The 26674-nt window shown below is 54.6% G+C and overlaps 1 protein-coding gene and 1 long non-coding RNA gene across 5 annotated transcripts in view; one reads left to right on the top strand and one right to left on the bottom strand.

Annotated features, from left to right (window-relative positions):
- Nucleotides 1-1624, top strand: part of LOC111774821 (uncharacterized) — a 56253-nt gene extending 54629 nt beyond the window's left edge. Inside the window, exon 3 of the long non-coding RNA XR_011420741.1 lies at nucleotides 1357-1624. This is a non-coding gene — a long non-coding RNA (uncharacterized lncRNA). The remainder of the gene's footprint in view (nucleotides 1-1356) is intronic.
- Nucleotides 1615-26674, bottom strand: part of TTC28 (tetratricopeptide repeat domain 28) — a 596893-nt gene continuing 571833 nt past the window's right edge. For 2 of the 4 annotated variants that reach the window (XM_023648122.2, XM_023648125.2), the window contains 9 exons: nucleotides 22425-22604; nucleotides 19713-20433; nucleotides 17228-17352; nucleotides 14638-14869; nucleotides 13891-13967; nucleotides 12299-12322; nucleotides 11351-11480; nucleotides 8132-8239; nucleotides 1615-6814 (listed from right to left, as the gene is read on the bottom strand). In XM_023648122.2, coding sequence (XP_023503890.1) covers nucleotides 5184-6814; nucleotides 8132-8239; nucleotides 11351-11480; nucleotides 12299-12322; nucleotides 13891-13967; nucleotides 14638-14869; nucleotides 17228-17352; nucleotides 19713-20433; nucleotides 22425-22604 — 3228 coding nt within the window. In that variant the 3' untranslated portion in view covers nucleotides 1615-5183. The remainder of the gene's footprint in view (nucleotides 6815-8131; nucleotides 8240-11350; nucleotides 11481-12298; nucleotides 12323-13890; nucleotides 13968-14637; nucleotides 14870-17227; nucleotides 17353-19712; nucleotides 20434-22424; nucleotides 22605-26674) is intronic. The other 2 variants (XM_023648123.2, XM_070219838.1) reach the window with 1 other exon arrangement.

Raw genomic sequence — 26674 nt, 5'->3', positions numbered from 1 at the left:
GTGAAGCATGCAGGGCCGCTGTCGGAGACCAGCTTCTCTCCCCTCCCCTTCTAAGCCTGTTTGCTCCATCGTCTAACCCTACAGCGTGCTTTCTAAGTTTGTACGCTGATCCGGGAGTTAGTGAGAGTAGGAGGGAGCATCTCCCACTATGATAGTGTACTTTCCACACGGAGTTCTGCCAATTTTTACTTTATGAATTTTGAAGCTGCATGGTTAGCTGCATACAAATTTAGAATTTTACCTTTCTGCTAAGTTTTTTAAACATTAGAAAATAGATCTTTGTTTTTATTAGTGCCTTTTTAATAACTACTTTGCTGATCCTTTTACTGTCAACCATTTGTGGCCCTTTGGTAGTTTTTTAAAAATTTCAAACAGCATATAGTTCTTTAAAGAGCATATTATACATTGCCATTATCTGTCAGTCTTTTTAATTGTTTAGTTCACTGACATCTATAATGATTACTGGTTATTTATTTATTTTGCTGAGGAAGACTGGCCCTGAGCTAACATCCGTGCCCATCTTCCTCTACTCTATATGTGGGATGCCTCCAAGGCATGGCCAGCAAGTGGTACAGGTCTGTGCCCGGGATCTGAACTGGTGAATGCAGGCCACCAAAGCAGAGCATACAGAACTTTAACCACTCGACCACAGGGCCAGTCCCACTTTTCTTTCTTTCTTTAACCTTGTTTTCTATTTGTCCTGCTTTTAAAATGGTTTTTGTTGTTGTTCCGTCCTTTTTCTATTCCTTTAGATCAACCAGGTTTTTAAAAATTCACTTATTTCTCCTCCACTAACTAGTTTGGAAGTATAACCCTCTATTTCTATTTTTTGTGCATGTGATTATGCATATTTAAGTTACTCTAAAAATAATCTACTCTTGGGGCAGGCCCCGTGGTGTAGTGGTTTGGCGTGGTCTGCTTCAGTGGCCTAGGTTCAGAACCCTGGGCATGAACCCACACTTGTCAGTGGCCATGCTGTGGCAGCATCCCACATACAAAATAGAGGAAGATTGGCACAGATGTGAGCTCAGGGCCAGTCTTCCTCAGCAAAAATAATAATAATCTACTCTTTCTTCTCTTCCCAACCTATAACACTTTAACTTATTTCATATATTATTGTCTAGTATTTTAATGTTTCTATTGCTATCCAAATGAGACATTGCTCTTTATGCAATCAATCAATATTTGTTGCGATTTATTCCCATTTACCTAGTTCTTTGTTCACTAGCCTTCAGGCTTCTCAGACTTTTCCCTTTAGGACTGTTTTCCTTCTTTCTCAAATATTTCTCGGAAAGTTTCTTTAGATACAGGGGTCTGGTGGTAATGAATTGTTTTTATTTGTCTCTACAACCGTAGGGTTCTCTGGCCCTCCAGCTATGATCACACAAGATCAGAAGCATTCAACGTCTCAGTCACCACCACCCACAGGTACCGGAGCCTCGGGACAGCCACGCACTTTCTCAGGCTCTCATGGCTAACGTGGGGCTACAGTGCATCTAGAAGAGAAACTCCAGATGGAGACACATGGATTAACGACACACGACCGCACTGTGTACCGCAAAGAAACCCAGAAAAAGTGTGGGATGTGCATAGAAAGTGAGTCAGATACAGCTCTTAAAACCGAGGGAGCTCATGCTTTAATAGACACTGAAATCACAAAGGAAGGCCAAGTGCCTTAGCAGTCTCAATAAAAATATGAAGTTCTTTTTACATGGTAAATTTCGTAATATAAAAAGTTTAATGCCATCTGGAAACTGTGTAATTTACAAAAAAAAGTCCACATAGGCCAAAGATGGCTAACACTGCATACAAGGGGCGTGAGTGCCAAGTGGGACGGCGTCTGAGGACGGGAGAAGTGACCGCGTGTGTCCTTACATGGAACGTCGTTGAAGGATCTGGCACAAATAAGGGCCCAGTTCACAAACCACATGTACAATCATTTTAGATAAAACAATAAAACGTGATGAAAATTATACAATTTTCACTTTCTGCCTACTTACTAAAAGCAAACCAGATTCTCGTGTGGTATTTTTTCCAACCTGAACTGAAACTAGCAAAGTGACAGTTCTCCTTGTGGCGGGAAGCGGTGGGACAGGCACCATAGTGGGGACTTGCTACAAGGCTCCCCTGCGGAGGGTCGCCGGGACAGACGCGAGCAGGACAAGGAGTGTGGGCGGCACGCGTCTCCTGCTCAGGCCCAGCAAGGATCAGTGTGGACCATGAAGTTTTTCGAAGGGGAAGAAGGTGAGAGCTTTTTCATTTTCCTACACGCTAATGTAGAGCAGAACAGTTTTAGCAGCTAATTCTGTCTTGCTATTTTGACTTAGTTAAAGTCAGCAAAGGAGCTGAGTGGTCCACTGGTGAGAATCAAGAGCGAGTCTGCTGCCTTGCTTTGTGGTCAGACCCAGGTTTCTAGGATGGGGAGATCTTATTGCTGTGTTCAGTGTACGTGCGTCTGATGGAGCGGAGGAGGGGCAGGACATTCCAGTTTCCTGAGCTGAAAAACATAGCCAACGCTGTCTGCCTATGACCAGGGAAAAATCTCTTTGCAAATTTTACCCACATCCTTTGATTCCTTCCAAATGGGGCAAAGAGCCGCGGGATCAGGCAGGAGTCATTCGCTTCCATCCACGTGGCTCAGGGTTCCCACGCACGCCCATCAATTCATCCACAGCCCGACACTCCCTTTCCCTAGGCTGTAGAAACAAAACATATTCTAATTGTTTTCTGGCACCTATACCAGGAGTCAGCAAACTGTTTCTTAAAGGGCTAGGCATTAGATATTTTAGGCTTGGTAGGCCAAGAGCAAAATCAAGAATATTATGTAGGTATTTATGTAACTATTTAAAAATGTGGAACCCATTCCTAGCTCTTGGCTGTGAAGCACCAGGCCTCTGACCAGGTTCAGCCTGTAGGGATTGTAGTTTGCCAACCCCTGACCTGTACAAAGAAATCTGTGAATTATACAATCTCACCTAAGTTTTAAGTGCATACTTTTTTCAGTGTAGCCTGAAAGATTCACTTAACACCAGACTGACAGTAAACATAAAGCAGCAACTCTACAGTGATTTTTAGACTGGTCCTGCTGTTTCATCATCTTTGCTTTCCTTTATTGAAGCTTGTGTCTAGGACAGAAAAAATCACTTAGACCACTTGGCTTTTCAACATGAAACCTAAAAGAACAATGTACTTGGGACTAAACCCGGGTGAGGGGAGTCCTGCTGGCTGGCTCGGCAACCACGGGAAGCAGAGCGGGTGGCAGCGGGTGTGCACTGGAGCTAGGCAGACGGGACACAGCGTCACCCCCGCAGAGGGAGCCCGGCCCCCAGCCCTCCCTCCAGGCCTCCCTGGCACTTAGGAAAGAGGCTGCGATGTGCTGAGGAAGGAGCAGCCTGGCTGTCGGCACATGGATCCAGAAACTGACTGAGGCTGGGTTCTCGTTGCTGAGGACCTGATTTTGCTACTTAAACGCACAGTGCTATAAACGGCTTTCCTTTGCTACACTGGTACTTTTATTACCATTTATTTTTTCCCTACTGACATAAAGACAACCTCATAATTGCTTGCTTCTTTATAAAGTATTTCTCTTCCAGTGCTGGGATCAGGGTTAGAATGGACATCCTTATTGTTTGCTTTCGTGAGTGAGGACAGTAGGATTTTAATTTTAGAATTATCAAAAAGAGGCTGATTTAAGTTCTCCAACTAAACTTAGTACTAATAGGATTTTCAGCACTTCATTCTTTACCGAAATAAGTGAATGGTTACCCCTATCCGCTACCCAGACTATTCTTCTGTCTCATCTCAGCTGGCTAGAATTTCAGTGCACCGTCATAGCTATAGAAGAAGCCCCCCTTTGTTTCCGATGACAACACTCTCAGGGAGCTCTATTTCCCTGTTCAGCAATAATTTGGATGTAAAGCCCAGTAAAAGCGCCCTGCTTCTCAGGCTGTGGACGCTGGTCTGTGGGGTGGGGGGTGGGGGGTGGTCCTCCAGACCACAGGAGCAAGGAGCGCTGGGCACAGGGAAGACGAGGGTCCATATGCCGCTCAGACACGGGGAGGGGGGATTGTGGGAACCTGGCAACAGATTTAGACTAGACAGAAGAGGTTTCAGAGGCCTGGAGTTGGGAAAAGAGAATAAAATTAAGCAGCTGATAAAGCGAAGAGGAGCTGGAAGGCTAGATTCTCGTTAAATCTAAGTTAGCATGGGGTTTTTTTTTTTTTTGCTTATAAGGAAACTGAATAATTTCAACCTTCCCCCCAAACTTGATACTTATTGATGATTATTCAAAATTTGACATTTTAAAAAACTTTTTGAGCTTTTAAAAATAATAGCTATAAATGCAAAGTACTATTGATAATAAAACCAAGTTGTTTATCCACGTACAAAAAAGGTCGATAATGTTTTAAAAGCACAAAGTTGCATTTTAAATCACAATTGCATAGTTCTAAAATGCCTGGATAAAAGCTACATAAACTTTTTAAGAAAATTCAAGTTTGGTTGACAGCGGGGCCCCAGGGACATTTGTGCCGCTCGATGGAGCCGAGCAGAGTTCAGGATGGAAGCGCTGTTCAGACGGGAATTATTGCATTGTTAGTGTGACCTTACAATATCACGAGACCAAAATCGCTACAATTACAAATCATTGGCATTTTTAAAACCATTATTCTGTTTTTGGCTAATATAACACTTTCATGTAGAATTCAACTTAGATTTTCTATATCCCACCCCAACCAGCACCTGAAAGCCTTAAAAAAGCTCTATTTGTATTTGTGTATAAAAGGTACTGCATATATACCTCTTAGCAAAATATGTGCTCCCTTTGCTCTCCCCGCCCTCAAACCATGACCACGTTTGTACAAAAATCCTGTCGAAGAATCGCATTGAAGATGAGAAGCAGGGAGTTCAAAGGTAAACATTTGGTGAAGTGTGTAGAAAATTCTATGAGCCTCCTGTACCAACCCCACAGAAGTCCTGGCTTTTGGTGAATCTGGCCCCGAGTCCCAGAGGAGCCACCAGCCGTGTGTGTGGTGGCGCCTGGGCATGGTGGTGCCCCGTGCCCGGAGAGCGCCCCGGGGGCTGGTGGCTGTGTGGGGTGACCGCACTCAGACGGAGCCGGCCACGTGAGTGCCGGGCCCCTCTCTGCGGCTGCTGCGCTCTGAGTCAGTGGGTCTTCAGATGCTTTAGCATTTGGAGGAAGGAAAAAATCTTCCTGGGGACAGAAACTTGTAGCCGTTTCCAGAAGGAAGTCTCAAAGGGCGCGTGGGAGCCGCGGCAGGAGGGCCTGCGGGCAGTGGCAGCGTGCTCAGCGTGGTGGTCTCCGTGCGCCAGTGGCCGTTGGGAGGGGCTTTGTGTGGTGTTTCTCCATGTTGCTGCAAAGACAGCTCCTTCAGTTCAAGCTTGTCTACTCCTTCCTCCTTCTTGTTGTGCCGAGGTGACAAATTTAGTAGACTAAGGACATCCCTTTTGGAAGTCATCGTTCCAGGGGTCCCTCGGAATATTTTCATCGGTCCTGTGGAATGCTGGGGTGTGCTCTGCCAAAACATCTTCAGGTTATGGACAGCCTGCACCTTTTCATCAATGGCTGCCATTTTCAGTTTGTCTATGTCGGGAGCATCAGCTGGACTCGAGCGAGCAGAGCCAGCTGAGGAATAGGAGAGAGCCGGGGAGGGGGCACTACCGGCAGGAGACTGATGGCCTGAGCTTGGGGACATGTTCCTCGGTGACTTGGAAATGTGCGCACTGTAAGGAGAGCTGGGATACTTCAGTTTGAAGAGCGGCTGCTCGGTCAGAGAAGTCTGGGAGTCGGAGCCGGGCGACGGCCGGCCGCTGTGCTGGCTTGGGCTGTCCTTGATGGACGCCTCCGAGGTGGTGGGGCTGCTGTACCCGGAACTCACCTTGGGCAGGGACGAGCTCCTGGCTGGGGGCTTTGGTTTAACAGTAACAGGCGACGGCTGACTCTTCTGATGGGAGAGGGCAGGCCTGCTGAACGCACTTGTTTCTGACGCTCTGAAGACAGCGGCACTATTTGGCATGGAAATGCCATCTTCCGGATTACTACTCTTGCTGGTCTGACTGCCACCCCTCTGAAGACGCTCCACTGCGATGAGATGACTTTGTGTCTCCTCTAGAATTTTCTGGGCCAACTCTTGTGGATCAAGCTTTGGGTTGCTTTCTTCTTGGGATTTCACGGTACTATCTGTTTCTGTGCTAGACTGGTCTGATTCTCCTGTATCTGAACTTGCTAGTTTTCCAACCTTTTGGAAGGGTGAGTTTGGGCTGGGGATGAGAGTCATTTTAACTGGAGAATTTGGAGTGCTTATGCTCCCCTTGGAGCTGACTGAAACTTTCACACCTCCAGCTGTGCCAACTCGGGACTGTTTGTGATCTGGGGAGAAGCGTGTCTTTCTGTTTTCTTGGTAGGCCGCCAAAGGCTCAGTGCTGATGATGGAAAACCCTTCATATTCTTCTTCGTCTTTGCTGCCTGCAGGGCGGGTCTGTGGGGACAGCGGGCTTCGAGGCAGGGTGGCTCGCTGTGGGTAAGCATTCTTGGCCCGGTCATAGTCCTGCCGTCCTCGGGGGCCCCCACCTTCTGACCCACCCTCGGGCTTGGAGACGAAGCTCATTGAGGAGGCGATGGAGCTCAGACTGTACACAGAGATGGCATCCGAGGCGATGCTGTCTGCGCCGGTGGGCGAGAAGGGAGGGTGCTGGTAGCCCAAGGGCAGGGCGTTGGAGACAGACTGGGCCGAGGCCAGAGACTCCAGGGAGGAAGAGCTGTCAAGGCTGAGGCGCTTGGGCAGCTCGGTAGAATCTAAGACAAAACATACGTGCCCAGAGGGCAATTAGAAATCTATATGGTTTTGATTTTTCTTCCAAAATCACAAGCATCCTTATATGCACAGAAGCTGGCAAAGAATTAACAAGTGCTACTTATATACAACTTGAATTCATCTTATAATCCTGAAAAACATGGTCCTGTTGGAAAAAGTAAATCTTATATAGGGACAGAAACACCCTAGGCAAGCTCACAGCCCACACGCTGCAGACCCCACCACCACCACCACGCCGGTCCCTACTCTGCTCCCTTGCTCGGGACGTCTGCCTCCTGCTCTGACTGGGGCTGGGGCCTGCAGGCAGTCTGGGATGTGTCCTGTCCTGAACCCACACCCACCATGCCTACCACCTCCGGCCCCATTGCTCCACTTTCTAACAACTCTCTGGGAGTCGGTTACGCTCTCTCTCCACACTGCCTCTCCTCCACCTCTCTGAACCCACTCCACTCAGGCTTCTGTCCTCCCCAGTCTTGTAAAGGTCACTGACGAGACCCATGCTGCCACATCCAGCATTCACTGCTCAGTTCTGCACAGTCGATCCCACCCAGCCCTCACTGACTGCTCCTTCCCAGGCCCCCCCTCATCTTTGTGACCTTTGAACCCAAGAGTGCCCACAGGACACAGTCCTCTTCCCCTCGCAGCTGTATGCACACTGAGATCTCCACGCTGGCCTCTCCCTGAACTCCAAACCCGTACAATGGGCGCCTGTGGAGATGTCTGATGGCTATTTCAAACCTGAACGTGTCCAAGATGGAGCCCCCACCCACTCCTCCTGCCACTTTCAAGGTCTCAGCAAAAGGCAGTCCCATTCTGGCAGTTGTCCCAAATAACAGGGTATGACCTTTGATCTTCTTTCTGACATAGTCTTCAGCAGATCCTGTTGGTTCTACCTTCAAATCAGGGCCACCATCCAAGCCAGCATTTAGTCTTCAGATGCAGCCAGGTGGCCCTTTGAGGGCGTCAGGCAGGCAGGTGTGCCCCTGGGGTCCTGAAAACTGCCCCCCAGGCCAGGGCCCCGGGCGCCACTCCTCCTGCTCCCGTCTGCTCTGCGGCCGCTCTCCGTTGCTAGGCCCCTGCTCTGCCTGTTTCCTTTAGAGCGCTCGGCGGCACCCCGTCTAGTGCACTGCATGGGCTTAACTGCAAGGACCAGGAGAGCGGGGAGTTTTGTCTGCTGCGCTTGAGCAGTCCCTAACAGACACACGCAAGTGTATTCACTTTCCCTTCCCCAGCGTCGCCAGGCTTGTGCCGGCATCTGCCCCCAGGGGGCGCACGCGGAGCCGGGCCGGAGCTCTTACCGAAGAGCGCGAGCAGGGCCTGGAGCGCGAAGTGCATGGTTCGGCGATTGGCTTGTTTCCCGGTTTTCAGGATTACTTCCTCCTGACCAACCTCGCAGAGATCAAAACCTAGAGGAACAAAGAACATAAACATCTGCTTCCTCAGGGAAGACCCCGTCTCCTGAAAAGGATGAGAGCTGCAGGGCTGCTCCTACAGGCTCCTGGGAACCCCTGCACACCCCTCGGCAAGCGCCCTGCCTGGGGCTGCCCCCTGTGCGTGTGAAGGGACAATCCCTGTCCGGGCAGAGAGCACAGGCTGCTTTCCTGCCCTCAACCACCTTCTTGAGAGCTGAGGCTTGGAATTAAAAAGGCTCATCAACATTCGTTGTTTTCTCCATTCTTTTGCGGAACAATCCACTTAAAGAAGACTGGCCAGGACAGAGACGGGCCACTCCCTTGGGCAGTGGCTCCAGTGTTTAAAGCTGGTGCGGGAAGGCAGAGGCTTCTCAAGGGCAAGGACAATGTCTTCATACCTGGTCAGTGTCTGCCAGCAAGGGCTTTGAAATGAGCGCTCTCGATGGAGAAGGCTGTCTTGGCTGACCCACCCTGCAGGCCTCCACTATGCTCCTCCAGAGCCCAGGGGAGGGGGCTGCTCCCTGAGGCCAACGGTTCTCATGAGACTTGGAGCAGGCCTGGGCCTCCCGAGCAAGAGGCTGGCTAACGAGCTGATGCCACAGCACCTAGATTACTAAGAGACATTACAGAGGCACCCAGCACACATCTCCCCAGGGCGCAGGAGGAAGAAGCCAGACACAGACACCATGGCCAAGGGCTGCGTCCATAGACAGGTACCACTGAGCAAGAATTCAGAGCCCTGAAGAGCCTTCCACACGGCAGGTCTTCACGCCGCCCCTCGGCGGATCCCTGAGCTCCTGAAACAGGGCACGTGCCTGGTGCTGCAGGCCCGGGGGGCAGGCCCTTTCCCCCGCCGACTGCACAACATCCCAGGGACAGGCATCTGTGACGCGGTGCTGCCACGGTCAGCAGGCCGTGCAGTTCACGACGGAGAGTATTCACCAAGGAGAGAGGGCCTGTCTGTCTGTCTATCCTATGCAAGGACTTCGATGCTCTTCGGGCACTACCGTTCCTCTGTGAATCCGCGTCACTCCAGAAGCCATTAGGCACTCTGGTTGCTCTGGGATATTTTCCTCTCTGAGCTTGAAAATACAGTCCCTGAAAGCAGCAGGAAGGTCTCAGAGAACTTAGCATTTAAGAACAAATAACTAAGAATATAAATGTAATGTTTTAGTTAGAAACCTCTACTTTTATCAAAATGGTTTGAATTGGTTGCTTCCAAAGAATTGAGTCCTCTTGATAAGCGACAGCGCTGTGACAGGTTGTGACAGTGCTTCATGTTGAGGCTGGACACCAGGGGTTTCTGGGAGTGAGGAGTGAGGAGCGCTTCTCCAGCTGCCCGGCCTGCAGCGACTCTTCTCCCCACTGTCAGTCCAAGGGACGGACAGATTCTCTGTGCAAACCGACTCGCACCTTGAGTATCAACGGGACGTGGAAAGTACAGAGGAGCAGAGGAACATCCGTGAGAATCACCCCCAATCCCGACACCAGAGCGGGCCAGGGATCCGCCTGGCAAAGGGGCAGAGAAAACATCCGCTTCTCAGGCGAGGAGCGGCTGTGTCACCCACACCCCGGGAGGCCTCGGCCCTGCACGACGAGGAGAGCCTTGCTCTTCCTCTGTTAAGGCTTCACCCTCCTGGCTCTCCTGTGTCCTGTCCCTGCCCCAGGCCGACGCTACAGCCTGTCGCCCAAGTGGGAGACTCATCCTGGGTGTGCACTTGCCCTTCTTACTCGCTCTGTTTGCTACTCACTACCTTTATTTAAGATAAATTTACTTCTACATGTTTATACCAGGAAGACCAAGCTTTAAGTCCAGAAAACAAGCACATAGTACAAATTGTAAAGGACACCAGAGCGTCTACACTTGGGGATCTGGAGCCCCTGCAGGGTGTTGGGTTCCCCTCTTTACTTTCAGGTACAGAGGGAGCCAGCCCTAAGTTGAGGTGGGGAGAGAGGACCATCTAAAGCTCATTAGGAAAGATGGCCCGGTACTGAATACCCAGGCTCCCCAAGCAGGGTTCCTTGTAAGGACTTGCTGCCCTGCCATGTCTGATGGCTGGTCCCTGTAACAGTGACTTCAGGCCATGTCTTCCCCCAGAGACTCTCCACTCCCTCGGGTTAGAGACCAAAGGCCTTCCCCGGCCTTGCGGCCCATGGCTTGCCCACCCCTGCCTCATCTGCCCCCGCGTCCTCTGCACCCCTGCGTGGGCCTCATGCTCAGGCTGCCGATGGCACTTCCTCCTGCTTGGATCCTTCATCCTGAAAACAAGCACAGGCTCCCTGGGCCTGCCCCCACCCTCCAGCCAAGCACCGTGACCCTGATGCTTTTGTCTGTCACGTGCTCCCCTTCGGTTAGGCCTTTACTGCCTCTGTTCCTCTTGCCCACTAGAATGAAGAGTCTGAGAGGCAGGGCTTTCTGTGCTGGGCTCACTGCTGCATCCCTGGTGCCCAGAGCAGCACGTGGCACAGAACAGTGATCAAAAAATAGCTTGTGGAGTGAATGGCTCTGAAGCCAGCCACACAGGTACTTATCGGGGCAGGAGGGGGCTCACGGCCTCGTGTGGAGTTTTACCAACACGCGCACGTGCGGGAAGTGAGCAGAATGATGTCAGGAGCTGCCTCAGCTGCGTTCCAGGGTCGACAAAGGAAGAGTGTCCTGGGTTGAACGAGGATCCTGGTGTTATGTGCAGTTCTAGATCCCCAGGGTCAAATCAAGGGTGGTTTCAAGAGTATTTCCTTTTTCTGCCAGTAGCCAGTGATAGAGACCAACACTGAAACCATTATTTTATGACTTTATTTTCTTTAGCTTTTAATCATGGCTTGACTCCCAACAATACTGGATCTGGCAGATTCCTAGTAAGTTGGTGACTACAAGTGAGAGAGATGAAATCATAACATAGGGGAAATGGGACAAAGCTGGAGGGCCATTTGGGAATTGTGCTAAAGCACTAGAATCTTTGAGGTAATTATTTTTAAGTAATGACATATCTAAAAAAAACAGTAAGATCCCTAAGAGTCTACCAACTTTACCCAACAGAAACCTGGAGAAAAACCGATTTTTAAAAAATGGAACTAAAGAAACAATTAATCAAGGACATGTCCTACCTAGGGCCGCCAGGAATTCGTGACATCCCGGGAGCCGCCACAGCTGGACGCTGATGGAGACCTGAATGGGAGCCGACGCGAAGTCCTGCTCCTTCTCGCCGGCCTGCAGCTGAACCAGCACCTGGTGGAGCTGAGTGAGGAGAACAGCATGAGCTCTCGCTCCTTCCCAGTGTCTGCTTCCCCTCTGGCCCGCCTCGGATTGGTCCCCAAGTTATTCTTGTGTCACCTGTTGGTGTCACTGCTAATGCCCTTACATGTACGTAGCATTTGAAATTCTTTTGACAGCCCCCCCTGCCTGTTGACCTGCTGCCCTCTCTGTGGGAAGCTCCAGGGGCAGCAGCTGTTAGAGGCTGTGGGCCGGCCCACAGCAGGGTTTCTGCTTCCAGCCTCATGTCCTCCCTTGTCCCCACTTGCCGTACGTGGGGCTACTGAGCAGAGGAGAGGGGCTCAGGGACTAGCAGATGGGTGGGTTACAGGACTGGCCAGCTCTCTCTCTACTTAAGTCATCCTTAGGATCTTAGGGAAATGGTGAAGAGGAATACATTACATTCTAGAGCCTCAGCACTCGAGAAGAACCCACACAACCTGTGCCAGCGCCCGTGGGGTTTCAGATTTCCTGAGTCTCTGAACTCTCCTCAGGGGCCTTGCGTGGGTTCAGAGTGTCACTCACTTAAAGTTGCTTCTGTCCCTGCTGTTCCAATGGAACTTGAAAGGTCAAACCAAGAACACAAGAAGGGTGGAGCAGGAAAGGGGGAGCCAGAGCAGAGGAAGGGGCAGACGGCCTGAGCCAGCGGCACTGGTCGCCCCAGCCCGGAGCGCAGGTTGGCACGTGCATGCAGCTCCGAGAGACAGCACGTGCGCACCGAGCTCAGAGCGTGCCAGGGGTCTCGGGGGTAGGTGGGTCGAGGGGCTCACCTGACGACAGTTGCTACTTAAAGTAGTACTCACCATTCCAACCATATTTTTAACAGCCTTCGGCCAGCAGAATATAAGAAAAAGAAAGAAAAAGAGAGAGAAAGAAGAGAGTTTAGACTCAAGCACAGGTTGTTATGCAACACGAGCTGATCACTTTAGGAAGCGCCACACCAGGCCTGCAGCTCTGACCGGGAGGGGAGAGGAGCAAGAGTCAGCAGGGACACACAGGAAAACAAACAGCCACACCCAGGCCAGATGCGCTCGGGGTCAGGTCAGCCAGGCCCTGCCCTTCCTTGCAAGGAGAGGAGCAGGCCAGGCCAGACTCGAGTGGGGAAGGGGCACAGCGGGCACGGATAGGCCACTCTTTAAACCAAAGTCTCTGGTTCTAGTGACTCAGGAAATGGCCACCATCCACCGGCTGCTGGGCGCAGCCCGGGACACCTCCCTGAGGCCGGGCAGAATATCAGGTGGAAAGTCTGTGTGCTGCCACCAAAAGCAAGAAATTAAGCAACTGGCTTTTTGGCCTCTCGGCCTTGCCCTGCAAATGTACTTCTTCCTTTTTGTAGAGCACAGGCTTCTAGCCCTCCTGGGTTCAGGGTGTTTTAATATGCAGCATTCTGGAAGTGTCTTCCTGACCCTGTTCAACAGATTAACACTTATTACAAAATGAGCAGGCACTCCACAAAGGGGCCAGATCACAAGCTACGTTCCAAATCTGGGGTGGAAACAACCCCAGCCAGCGGGAGGCTCCAGACACCACTCAGATTTTCAGAGGCTAATCCTAGATAGAGCAGCTTTATTTTCACATGGAAATAGTTCTGCTTAAAATGAAACCTACTGATAAACATCTAGTAACAATATATCTCATTTTTTAAAATTATTATACTCCAAGATGACCAGAGAAAACTGCTCTGTGCTTTTCAGGGGTTGCTCCGCCCTCCAGAAGCCCCCCACACTGCTGTCACCCTGGGGCTTGTCCAGACCCTCGCTGGACAGCAGGAAGATCAGAAGTCTGCAGCCAAGTTAGGGAGGACCTACGTGATGCTAAGACCCTCCAAATTCCTGAATTAGGTCTACATTCTCCTAAAAGGAAGCACACTGTTAAAAGCTGCCAGGCGGCAGGCATCTGGCATCAGAGTTGACGTGCTGTGCACCACTGTGGTTCAGTGGCTGCTCTGTTTCAGGTGGAGTTCATACTCTGGGTGAGAATAAGTCCTGGGACACCTGGAGCTGCGCTGGTGGGCTGGCCTAGGGAAGGTGGCTGTGACGCTAGTCAGTCAGCTGAAAAAGTTGGCAGGTGTGGATGACAAGGTGCAGGAGGCCACTGAATGAAGAATTCAGGAAATGCCCTGAGACCACAGGTGACAGGGCCCCTTAATCTGAAGGCCCTAACGCTCTTGGGACTCAGCGCCCAGAGAGGACGCTGCAAGAACTTGCCCCTTCGTGTCCTGCACGTGCTGGGGAAGGCTGTTCTCTTACTCCCAACCCTCGCCTTTCCCTTCTAATCACAAAGGCTGAAAAGAGCAATGAGACCGCGTTACTTGCAGGTTCCGATTAAGGGCCCAACCCCCTCTGTCTTTGGCACAGCCCTTAGGCCTGGGCTCAGCCCACCCCACTCAACTCACCCGGCTGATGAGCTGCTCGCCCGTCTCGGAAGCAGTGATGAGCTTGCAGAGGGCTTGGAGGGCAGGGTTGGGCAGACCTAAACCAAGAAGTGGGGGCAGGTGTTACCCAGAGGGGCTCTGCACCCACAGTCCTGCTGCCTTCCCAGGGGAAGAGCCTGAAACACTCAGCATTGGTGGCATTTTCAAAAGCTCAGAACAGCCAGACATGTGCATCCATATCTGACTTGGAAAAGGAGAGAATGATTTTGAGAAAGGCAGGTGGAGGCAGGGGCCAGTCCTGCCCCTCCTGCAACTGCACGGTCACTTTCCCAGGACCCCGTCTCAGTTGCCCAGGCAGCATCACCACCCAGGAGAAGCACAAAGGGCAGCCCTGAGCATCTGCAGCCCGCTCTGCCCCGGGGTTGGCCACACGGCTGTCAGATCCGAAGCTGCTCAATAAATATTAATAGCGGCTCCTGTTTGCCCAACACTGCCTCATGTTACCCCAGGAGGAGGCAGAGCGAGGGCCGTGCCCGCTGGGGCAGACGTGGCCTTGCCACTACGATCACAAGACTGAGTCAAGAGCACTCGTTTCCTCCAAATCGGGAGAAGTCTGTGTGTGGGACTCTGCCCTTTCTTAAGACACTCTCTTGCTCCTCCCCAGCTACGCAATCCAGCGTGCTCCTGAACACAGGGACCATGGTCACCCACTTCTCAGTGCATGCAGGCAGCCCGTCCCTCAGTGGCACAGCCCTGCCTGAGGCTCACCCAGGAGGGACTGGATGGTGCTGCTGCACTGCTGGAGCCGGTCACCCGGGTCAGAGGTTGGGAAGAAGACGGCCGCAGGCAGGCCGCTGGCCGGGGGGTCGAGCCGAAAGCCCACGGCGGTGAGGAGGGCCTGCCAGCCGGGGATGCCGCCCACTTTGTTCTCCACGCTCTGCTGGGACGTGTACATGGCGTTGCGCTGCCCGTTCTGGATGCGCTGCAGGGACTTCTCCACCTGGAACGGTAAGGTGGAGTGAGGCACCACTATGCTCAGGAGCTAGCCCCGGTTTCTCTCTGAGTGGCTTTCAGGGAACACAAAGCCCCACGTGTGAAGCCAGCGCAGGGCTAACTGCTGCCGCCTGGGCACCCAGGCTTGAGGACCATGACGCTGCAGCAATGGTCCGACTTCTTGCAAGGGAGGGTACAAAGGGAAAGGATGTTACAATCAGAGCCAGCATGGGCTGGTGCGACTAGGAAGAATTCTGTCCCCTCCCCAACCCACTTCCTTCTGCTTTAGGCTCTTCTCCACAGACACGAAAGTGATTTGTCTGAAGACAAATCTGAGGTCAGGGGTCTGCCCCACACCATGGAACAGATCCCCGTTCCTAGGATAAACCCTCAGGCCTCCAGACCCCCTTCACTGCCCATCCACTTCACACAAACCAAGCGGTGCCCAGCATGGGACCTTGGCTGGCAATGTCCTTCCCCCACCTCCAACTTCTCCTTCATCCCACATCACTGGCCTCCAGAACCTATACCTCCCCCTCTATCATCAAGTACCCCTCCCACCTTCTAGGGCCTAAACCGGTGCCTGGCACATGTGGACTGAGTTCATCCAGCTAACTACTATGGGACTCTCCCCTGTGAGCATTCCACAGCACTTCTGACACCCCCTGGTCTTCCCCCAGCAGCTTCTGTCTCAGTCCATCCTGAGATATCACATGCCCTGGGCACATGGAGGGGCAGGAGAGTCATCCAAGATGTCACCTGAGACTTTTCGTACAGTGAAACCCTGGGATGCGGGGGACTGACATCACAAACGGGAGGAAATGAGCATTCCCGGGCAGGACAGACCAGCCAGCTGGCTGTCCATCAGGCTGGGCTGGAAGGACCTTGGAGAGACACTGCCCACTGGGGTCAAGGGGCACCCAGGGTAGTTAGAAGGAGGTAAGGCTGGGGGACTTGACCCATGGCCCCTGAACTCATTCCAGAAGATGAAGCCAAGAAAGAAGAGAAAACCCTTAAATGTGCCTGAGGGACCTCAAGGCCGAATGGGGAGCAGCTGAGCGCTGGCTCTTGCTCCACGGCCTGGGGGAGAAGAAAGCCACACGTGTGGGTAGAGGTGGCAGTTTGGCCACCTAAGAAGAACAGCTGGGGATGCAGCAAGGAAAAAGGGTGACTTTGGGGATGACAGGGGCCTGAGAAGGGGCTTAGTGCCCAGCAGCTTAAAGGCTCTGTGTGGCTTCCGGGCACAGGTTAAGATCGGGGAGACAGGCGCACGGGCTCCCTCCGTCTGACCTGCGGACTCTCGGAGGGTTTCGGGTTACGGCATTCCTGCCTGTGCACACACTGATTTCCTCCAGGGCTGAGAACACCTTCCTCAGGCAGACCCTAAGCTTAAGAAATGTTTGTGACTGATCTATCACCAGGAGGGCACTGAGCACCAGCACCGCAGGCCCAGGGGGCAGTCAGTTTGTCCCACAAGGGGACATGCCCTCCTGGACCCCAGGCCCCAGACTCTGAACTCCCCACTCAAAGCTCCCAGGGCCTGGGGAGAGCTCTTCCCTGGGCCTCCCTACGGAGCACGGACTGGGCCATGGTGTGCACACCTCTGTGCTGCGAGGGGGCCATGGGGCAGCTGTTGGCATCGAGTTTGGAAAGAGCCTGGTGTGGCGCGGGCCCTGCCCCCGTGCGAGGCTGGTCTTTCTGGCAGAGCTCCAAGGAGGCGAAGAGCTAAACTGCCTGAAGCGGCCTTCCAGGCTGTCCCGGTGGAAGCGCGGAACAAGCTTCGTCCCTGTTTCTTGGCTTGATTTGTAACTTGAAACGTGTGGACAGCGGCCTGGGGCCTCCATCTGTGCCCTCGCCCAGGCCCCGCAAGGTTGGGCTGGCCAAGGGCAGGGTCAGGCTTGGACTGTTTCCAGCTGCCGTTAGGGGAAGGCCAGTGTCATCTGATCATGAAGTACCATCTCTCAGCTACTGGGTCCCTGTGTGTGCCAGCTACTCACCTCTTCTCTAATCCTCATGATGACCTGGAAGAGTTCGTTCTATCCCCCCTTCCAGAGGAGGAAATTGAGGCGCAGAGAGCCCAGGCCCAGAAAGGGCCGTGGTGTGGGCCTCTGCTCCAGGCCACTCCTCAGCGCCCCCTCCTCGGGGTCTTGGCGAGGACGGCTGCAGCCATCTGCATGACACCACACATCATGCTCACCGCTCAGACCGACTGGCTCGACCCTTGGACACTGGGGAAGGATGTCTCCTCCACCTGCTCACTGATGCTAGTCCCTGGATGCTATGGAACCCCTCGACCACCCCTCTCTCCTCGTGCACTTCACTTGCTCCCAGGAAGCCTAGCGAGGGGCTCCCGCGGCCCCCTTACCAGGTGCAGCAGTACTCGCAGGGCATCCCGTGCGCGCTCCGGGTGCTGTAGGATCTCTGTGAGGGCCTGGCCGATGAGCGACGAGGGGCTGTTCAGCTTCACATCACTCCCGATGAGCAGGAAGCCTGCGGAGAGCACGGAGGGCACCTCAGAGCCCGCCTCCCTTCTGCCAGGCAGCCGGGAGCCCAGCCCCGCTCCCAGCCCCGGCTGGCCTCTCCAGCTTGCTTACGCCTCAGCTACCCTGCCTGAAAGGGGCCTGCCCAGGACGGCCGCTCCCAGCAGACTGTGGGCCGTCTAACTAGCCGGGGCAGCTGGGCGCCCTTTCGTCCCATCCCCCATAAGAATCGATGCTGTGCAATGGCTCAGAAGCAGAGCGCTGCTTGGGGGAGAGCTGCTCAGGAGAGCGCCTCTGCTCTCCTGCGGTGCTGTGAGTGAAGGCCAGAGGCTGTGTGGTCCCGGGCTGGCGAGCCACCATCCCCAGGAATGACCTGCCTGAATTTCCCTGAAATTCATCTGTCTGTCTGGAACATGCCCAGGGACAGAGGGGCAGGTGGACTCGACTCCTCCTTGGGCCACAGACAAGGCAGCAGGAGGAGGTGCTCCTCCATCCTAAGGACGAGCAAAGGGCTGGGCTGGGGAAGCCCGACGCGGCCACCGGCCCTGACTTCCACCAGCAGGGCCTGGGGAGGCACGGACGAGCAGTCTCCTCGAGCCACCAAGCAACTGTAGGACCAACTTGCCCCCAAATAATGGAGGGACAGGGTTTTCCAGGAGAGTGAGTGAGCCGAGGCTAACAGGCCAACATCATCAAACGTCATTTTCCCCAGAACAAAGCTGTGACTTTTATATTATCTGTCTCTAAAACTAAACAAGGACAAAACACCACCTCTGTAAGCATATTGGCAAGACGGAGAGGGGGTCCTGCAGAGAGGGGCAGCCGGCCCTGCAGGGAACAAACAGCCAAGCCCAGGGGCCAGGTTCGCACACAGCCTGCAGCACATCCTGTGGGACCACGTGGGGCCCAGAGCCCCTTCTGACTGCCGGGAGCGGATGTGGAGCAGACAACCACCATGGGAACCCCCGACAGGGCCTCTGATTCCTGCGTGTCCTGACGGCAGAAGCAGTTTAGCAACACAGCCAGGCTAAACCCTCAGGATCTGCCCGCCCGTGTGGTGGCATAATGAGGAGACGGCTGTGAGGCGAGGTCGCCAAAGTGGAGGCCTGTTGGACCAACTGAATGTTCTTGAACCTTTTTGAAAAATGCTTCTGCTGTGTTGAGTTGGTGAAGTAAACAAGTGTTTCCGTTTCTCAACAGCCCGGCTCATCCAGCTGGTGCCCGCCATAGCGTGGGCGGCACCGCTCTGCGCTGGCGGGACCCTGGGCCTGGGGTGCCACGGCTCCCCTTCAGGGGCCACCCACCTTCGGAAAACGACGCCAGCAATATCAGCGCATGGCAACCGGATTTATCTTGAGAGGAAGAGTAAAGTGGAAGCCGTTTTGTTCCAAACTTTTAAATATACACCTGGTATATTTTTTGCCACTGGAACACTAAAATGGAAGTGTTTGGAATAGCATTTCTGGTGTTCCTGTTTCTCAAGGTTTCAGACACTCTGCTTTATAGGTGGGTGCCGTCGTCCCAGCAGTGGTGGGCCTGCCCTTGGCTCTGGAGTGTTCAGGGACGTGTGGGGCCGATCCTGAGCGAACACCTCAGGCTGAAGGCTCACGAGGCTGGCAGCAGACAGCCCGGCTGGCGCTAGGCCGGCTGGGGGAATGGCTTGGGGTTGGGTTAGGACTTTGTGGGTCGAGGCCCATCAGGGTGGGTCCACAGGTCATGACATGGAGCTGAGAGGCAGAGGCCCTCGCCCCCCTCCTGTGACCAGATGTCACAGGACACATTCTCCCTTCACTCCCAGACCCTCTGTGCCCCTGCAACAGGCCCACTCAGAGCACGCACTGCTGGCCCTCCAGAATGTGTGCCACCTCATGTGCCACTCCTCATGGAAGGGCTCAGATGTGGACAGAGAGCTATCATCGGCACTGCCTCTGCCATCCCCGTTATCACTGAGGACACCGAGCTTCAGAGAGGGTAAGTAACCTGTCTCAGGTCACACAGCCTGGACGTGGAGCTAGATCAAACCCAAGGCTTCTGATGATCGAATCCAGGGTCTTTCTACAACACTGCTCTCTTCAGGAGTCAGGCTTTAACATGAGGGCACCATAGGATGGGTCATCCAGTGGACAATAAGCTCAGGGGGAGTTTTACATTCACACCCCGATGGCAAACTGCTCTGCCGCTCCCTGATCAAAAAGACCATTTTAATGCCATAGGAAGACGAGACTGATTTGGCAGAAGGCAAGAGCCCGAGCAGACGAGGCTCTCTCCCTGAATCTTCCCATGCCGCCCTTCCCCACTGCCCACCCAGGGGCTGTGAAGACCACCCCGAGGCCCACGGACAGAGGCGCCAGCCGGCGGCCGTGCTCCTACCTGCCCAGTTGGCGGGGTTCGAGAAGGCCTTGCTGCTCTGCACCACCTTCATGGCCTCCCCCAGGGCAGCACTGGCTTTCAGGCCGTTCAGCAGGGACGAGTAGAAGGCGTGGAGAAACATCTTGGAAGCAGCCACGGGCACAGGCCACAGAGACACAAGGACACACTGTGCGCCGGCAGCCAGGAAGGCCCGTGTCAGCGCGATGACCCCGTCGGCCGTGACTCTGCTGCTGGACTCCTGCGAGGAGCCAAGGACCACCAGCTTCACGGGAAGGCGCAGGTCCAGGACGTCGGCCGCCGTGAGCAGCAGCTCCTGCAGCGGCGGGCAGTCGGAGATGCTCTCCCCATCGCTCGCATCGTCCTGCACCCGCAGGGACTCGGGGATCGTGTAGGGGTGGCCGAAGGAGCTCTTGCTACTGGCAGGGTTACCATCCACGCTGGGTGTGAGCACCAAGGCCGACAGTTTCCAAGAGATATGGGTGGCAAAGTGGACGCACTCGGCTTGGGTCAGGGCACTCATGACCCTCTCTTTGGTGGCCACACTGCCCACCAAGGGCTGGCAGCCCAGCAGCTCGGACACCATGTAGGCTTCCTCCTCGGCTGATGGCATCGGCCCCCACAGCCACCTGTCCATCACTGCTGACGGGAGCTTGGGGTTGCCGATGACAGCTGCCATGGACGTGGAGCTGGAGTATGCGGGTGGGTTCTTCCTCAGGTGCGACTAGGAGGGGAGGAAAGACACGCAGACCACCTGTCAGACAGTGGCCAGGCTGCCCGGCAGTGGCTGGCTGGGCGGGGGGCTTCTCCAGAGCACAGGCCGGCCAGCTGTCTGGTCAGGGCCGGGTCTAGCCTGACTCCGCCTGTTCTCCCAGTAACCTCGTTCACGCATTCTCAACACCCCGTTGACAGGAGTGCACTTCTCACTGAGAGTCCCTCGTGCTAGGACACGCTCCTGAAAACGACCAGAGCTGGATGGGAGGAAGCACCCTTCCTGTCTGCGAGGGCCCGGGAGGGCTGCGTGAGGAGGCGCTGACGGGACGGGACGTGGAGGAGGCGAGGGGCTGTGGTGCCAGCCTGCCCCACGTCTCTCCCTCCCACAGACCTCCCTGAGTGCTCCTAGGGATGGGAAACCCACTCCTGGGGAGACAGGGCTTGCAGGGGAGACAGTCTAAACTGGGCAGAAGCCAGTCACTCTCAGGGCAGACAGGGCAAACGACGTCCTTTGGAGGCACGACATACTGGAGGATGAGAGTTCCCTTCCGCCTTACGTGCTGCAGAATACAAACATCACTGGATCCTAACATCAGCATGAAGAAGTCCAACAGAGTTCTGATTTTCCCCACGATGCCTTTTGATGCTTTTTAGGAAAGATCAAGTATCACATTATTTCAAAATAACTTTTTGGTGCCTCTGCTTAGTGATGCCTTAAACTCGGGAGTCTGTCAGGAGACGGGACTCTGCCTTTCCCTGGCTGAGCTGGCAAACAGCCAGCTTACTGTTGTCATCAAATAAAGCTCCCTTAATGGGTGCTTGCTGACCCCTGGTGCTCCTGCAGCAGGCCCTGTGTGCGGGACAGTGTCCAATGAGGCCAGCTCACTTTGCGTCTGAGTTTCACAGTCAACCATGGACACGAGAAAAACTCAGAGAACACTTTGAACTGATTCTGTCCCATAAGAAAGGTATGGTTCAGCAACAAAAACAGTCAAAACTAAGATCTCTAACACCTCGTGAGGCAGAAACTGGCCCAGTTTGAGAACCATGCCAATGACAAGGTCAACAAGGGCCTGGTTCCCAAACCACCTTCTCCACCGCAAGGAGGCCTGTCTGACCGAGCCCTCAGGGGTCTGAGGGGCCCTGGGAGCAGCTTCTGCCTGCAGGCAACTTCAAGTTTGACGGCTGAGCAGTTCCTGCCCCTCCCATGTCTGGGGCAGGTGCGGGTGCTGCTAGCGCAGTGCCAGGGGGGTGGGGACGTCGGGAGCCAGGACGGGGCAGGAGGAAGCCATGGTCTCAGGGTCTCTGAGCAAGTCTGGAGAAGAGGGAGAGGACTGAGGTTGCTCAAAAGGCTCTCTAATCAGATGGGCAGGGCCAAGGGTGGCTGGGGCTGAGACCCATGATTCTGCGGATGGCCACTGTCGCCTCTTCATTTTCGCATTTCTTCCTGTGCTGATGTTTTTGCTGAATGAGACTCAAGTCCCTGCCTGTTCCCTGCAAGCCGCTTCATTTGTTTGCAGTCCTTTTGCTGGCCTGTGGGACTCTTTTCCACTTGACGCTGATCTTATTTGTCCCACCCCTGCCTGTGGTCCCTCCGCTGGGCAGACTTGGCGCCCAGTCAGCGGTCAGCGTTAGGGCGGGATGAGCGCGGTGAAGGCTGGGCCACAGCGCCTCCCCAAGGGCTATGCTTGACCATGGGCAACCAGCTTCCTCAGACACTCGGACTGGCCTCAAGCCTGACTTAGTGCCTCTGAGTGGCTCCCAACCCTGATGTCACAGTAAAGAAATTCAGACAGAAATGATGCAAATCATAGCTTCCTGAGGTAGCAAAGATTTGTCAGGGGTCAGGAGGGCTGTCCCCCCACCTTTGGACAGATCTACTCTAAGGTCATACTACCCAGCTGCAAACTGTAACATCAACCTTCTGAAGAGTTCCTGGCCAGAGAGACCGTGGCTCGAGGACCCGAGAGTAAGGCCCCACGAGCGTGCTGCGAGCCTTACCTTGGACTGCGGGCTGAGGGAGCGGAGGGAGGGCACGGCGATGAGGGCGAAGCGCTCGTAGAGGTACTCGTTGGAGGAGCTTCCCTTCAGGAGGGCGAAAGGGATGAGGTAGAGCTCCCCCTCCAGAACAAGGATCAGCTGCCGGTGCCGGCCGACGGGGCCGCTGGAGTGCATCAGGCCCTGCAGAGCAAGCACGGAGCACTGACTGAAACATGCCCAGGAGGGACCAGGCAGATCCAAAGGGTCCGTGCGGGAGCGTGGGTGATGGGGTGGGGTGCTGCCCACGGGAGCATCACCAAGTGGGGGCTTCTGCCTGCCTCACAGGCCCCAAGGAGGAGGTCAGAGGGCAGTCTCTTCAAGTCTGCAGAGCAGGCAGGAGACCAGGGTCATGGCAGGGGATGTCCCACAAAGACAAGGACTGGCCCCAATAGATCCAGATGTTTCTATAGGAGGCAGGGAATTAATGCAAAGGGCAGTTGAATCAGAAAAGGCTTGCAAGTCACGGTGTGGCCCAAAGGACCAGGGTAGGGGACGCTGTGTGGCACAGGGACCCTAAGAGCAGTGCAGGAATGACTCCTCTCAAAACAAGCAGCAAGAACTCAGCTAGAGTGGGATGTGCTGTCCATCTCAGTGCAAGCAGGCTAGAAAACCAGAGTGTGGACAGAAGGTTTGGGACCTGGTATGACATCCTCTGGAGGAGAAGGGCTCCTGATTCTGGGCCCTTCCGTGATCTCTGGGCCTCTGTGCTCCTCCTCTGAGGAGAGGATGGCCCCTTGTCCCTGGGCTCTGCAGGTGCTGTCCCCACCCACTCCCCCGGGGCTGTCAGGAGATCTAACACACTGATGTGACACCCACCACCCCGGAAAGGCCCTTCTCGAGGCCCTGAGGGAGGGTGCACGCAGACCCACAGCAGACAGACAGACACCTTCTCATTCCCGTCCTCATCTCTTTCCAAAGGAATTGTTGATGGAGACTAAGGCCATATGAATTTTGATAAAATAAGTAGGCAACGATTGTGAAAATGGGACTAGATGCAGGCTGAGCGTACACAGAGATGAAACAGAAGCTGCTGCTGGTACTCAAGGAGATGCTGCCCGGAGCTGCTCAGCTGACCCCGGCCGCTGGGAGCCTGCACGGGAGAAGGTCCCGGGTCTGACAGACCGTGTGCGAGCACCAGGGCCCGGGGTGCTGGCCCGGGTCTGAGTCTCGGGGGCAGTGCTGCCTCCATGGGAGAGTCCCAGTTAGGCTCCGCTCACCCTCACGCCGTCTGCCAACCAAGCGCAGTGCCCACCAGGGTGCTGCTGTGCTCGGAGGAGCGAATGTGCACGCCTAATCCGTCTGACGCACTGCTGTGGGCGCTTCGCTGAGGGTGGCAGACGGCACTCAGCTAACCCAAAGTGACAAGTGCCTGGCGGGACATTCAGTCTGTACAAACCCCCTGTGGCTTTCTTTTTTTAAAATTCTAGATGCATGTAAAAAAAGCAGAAATAAAAATTACTAAACCAATTTGCTTCTTGTTTGCTTTAAGAGCTATTTTCCCAGAAGGGATAAAAAAAGTCTCTGTACAACCCAGGAAGGAGAAAGTAGGGTGTGTCACAGCAACCCCAATGCTGTCTGTGATGAGTTCTGGGCTGGCACAGGGCGGTGGGGAGGCCTGGGCACCCACGGCCCTGCTTCACTCCAGCTGTCAGCTCCTGGCCCACTTCCCCTCTGGGGACTACCCTGAGGCCCCGCCTGACTCAGCAGGTGGAGGGGGCTCTGTGAGGCCGCTCTGGAGGTCAGCGCACCTGCCGCTGCACTGTGCCAAGCGGACCTGGAAGCTGGACCGGAGCGGCCAGGCTGAGGTGCCCTGACCTGAGTGATGGGTCAGCAGCTGTGACACTGGCAACTGCTGGCTGCTCAGCGAGAGCCCTGCTGCCACATGGGGGCTTGGGCCACCTGCCATGTGCAAAACTGGCAGCATCATCAGCTGACCCAGGGTGGCCAGGCATGTTTGAATGAGACACCAGCCCCATCCTTGTAGGTCCTCCCTGGACTCATGCTGCCGGGGCCCCAACCCCCAAAAATCTCTGTCAGGTGTTATCCCACAGGTCACTGATGTCACCAGGACACACACCACTCTCGGACAAGTCCCTGGTCATGACAGCACCTATTTCGCAGGCAATCAAGGAGTGCTGGGCAAGGCAAGAGGCGTAACCCTCAGGCTGGAAGCCGTTTAGAGAAAGAGTTCACTGGTCAAATGTCTTTGCAGGGCCTCTGCTAACTCTGCCCACCAGACCTTCTCATCCGGCACAAGCCTAAAGATGAGTGATCTCATGTCCTCGAAGACAGCTGGTGTCTTCTCTGACAAGTGATGTCTACTCTTTCTATGAGGCGTGGTCCTCTCATGTGGCCCGATTGTCAGAAGTCGTTCTCCCCGCCAGGCCTCGGCTTCTCCATCAGCCATTGCATAGTGTCTGTCATGTGCTTACTGTGGACTACAGAGAAGTCAGATAAGCCGGGACTCAGTCCCTGCTTGTGAGCTTCCAATGATCTGCTCAGAAAAACAAAATGTACGCAAGAAGCCCTTACGGAGTGAGACACTATTCAATATAACAGCACCACATAAGTCTAAAACGGCAGCTGCAGAGGGTGGGAGTGCCTACCTGGGACACGGGGCCAGACCCCGCCAGGAGGCTGCCCCGGCATGTGAGGGCTGGGGAAGGCCCGGCCTGGGCAGATGAGTCCCGTGGGATAAACGGAGGGCAAAGCTGAAGAGGAACACAGGAGCCAGACCGCAGAGGGCCCCCAGGTCAGGCAGGAAAATGGGGCTCTTGTAGGCTGTAGGGACCTGCCATGTGTCCTCTGCTGAGGAACCTCCAACAAAGTGTTCAGAGGCAGCCTGCACCACAGGAGATGGGGCTGTGCACGATAATTCAGACAAGGAGACAGACGTCAAGAGAAGGGGACAAGGAGAGTTGCCAAAACTGGGAGAAGAGTGACCTTAGTGGTGAGGAGAGAGAAAAGTCTCCGAAATTTCAGGCTGGGAGATTGGGAGACTCTTCTCTGCACTGCGCCTCCCAACTCATAGGTCTGGGTCCTCCCAGGACAGTGTCGTGGCTGGTACTGAGGTGGCCCTGAATGGGACCCCTGTGTGGGTGGCGTGGAAGGAGGCGGGTGACAGCAGACCGGCTTGTGAGCAGCCAGGTCACTTGGCAGACTGACAGCTCCAGGGAAAAGGCACTGGGAAAACTGACTGAACATGCTGGAAAAGATGCCCTGGAAACTGTCTTCTGAATTCTACCTCCAGGATATGCAAGCATTGCCCTTGTACTGAAAGATTAGCTATAATCCAATGTGAACTTGGAAACAGAAAATAAAGTGATGTCTCTATCCAAATTAGACATCATCTGTTAGATGAAAAAAGAGGATGATTCAAGGGAATGCTGCTCTGCGCCTCCGAGTGTCAGTCTAGAAAGGGTATTTGCTGGCTCCTTAGGTCCTGGGTTTGAAAGATAAAGGGCTCAGTCATCAGCCTGACACCTGCAACTAAGAGAGTCCAAACAACTCCAGCACAGACTCGGACTTCCTGACCTCTACCGTTTCTAGAAATGGATCCTTGAAGGAGAACAAGACAAGGAGGCCAGGTATGCCAAAGCCTGCCTCTTCCCCCAGGGGCACCCTTCACACTCGCCACTGCACCCGCCCCGCCCATCCCAGGGTGAGTCCAGGCCACAAAGACACTGGAGTGCTCACTGCGGGCCAGGCCCGGGGATGGAGTGGGCAGAGACCGGCGCCCCAGCAGGCAGCGGAAGTGGCTAAAGCCCAGTGGTGCCCGTGGCTGAGAGAGTCATTCTTTAGACGGCGTGGGCGGTGGGCACCCTGGAGGTGGCTCCGGGCGACTGTTATCAGTTTCTAGCCTCTCAGCTCCCGAAGCCCAGTCACCACCTGCTCTGGCAATGGGCTGGAATCCTGCAGCCGGTTCTGTCATGTGAGCACGGTGCTGAGCTTCCTCAGTGGGGGCGCTGAGGGGCACTGTGGGGGGCAGGAGCCCTCCTGCCTGCCTAGGTCTGCAGTGTGTGTGAGGACATCCAGGGGAGCCCAGGGGTCCCTCTGTGACCTTGCAATCTCGACCTAGCGAGAACCTTCCCAGAGCCCACTCTGCACAGAAACCAGGCCCGTGCAGCCCACAGGTGCCTGGCCTCCCATCCCCCCTGCCCTCACAGCTCATCGCCCGGCCTCCCACCCGCACTGGAGGGGGTCTGATGCTG

Source organism: Equus caballus, chromosome 8 (assembly GCF_041296265.1).
Source record: "Equus caballus isolate H_3958 breed thoroughbred chromosome 8, TB-T2T, whole genome shotgun sequence".
Taxonomy (NCBI): Eukaryota; Metazoa; Chordata; class Mammalia; order Perissodactyla; family Equidae; genus Equus; species Equus caballus.
This window is presented reverse-complemented; position numbering and strand designations above follow the sequence as displayed.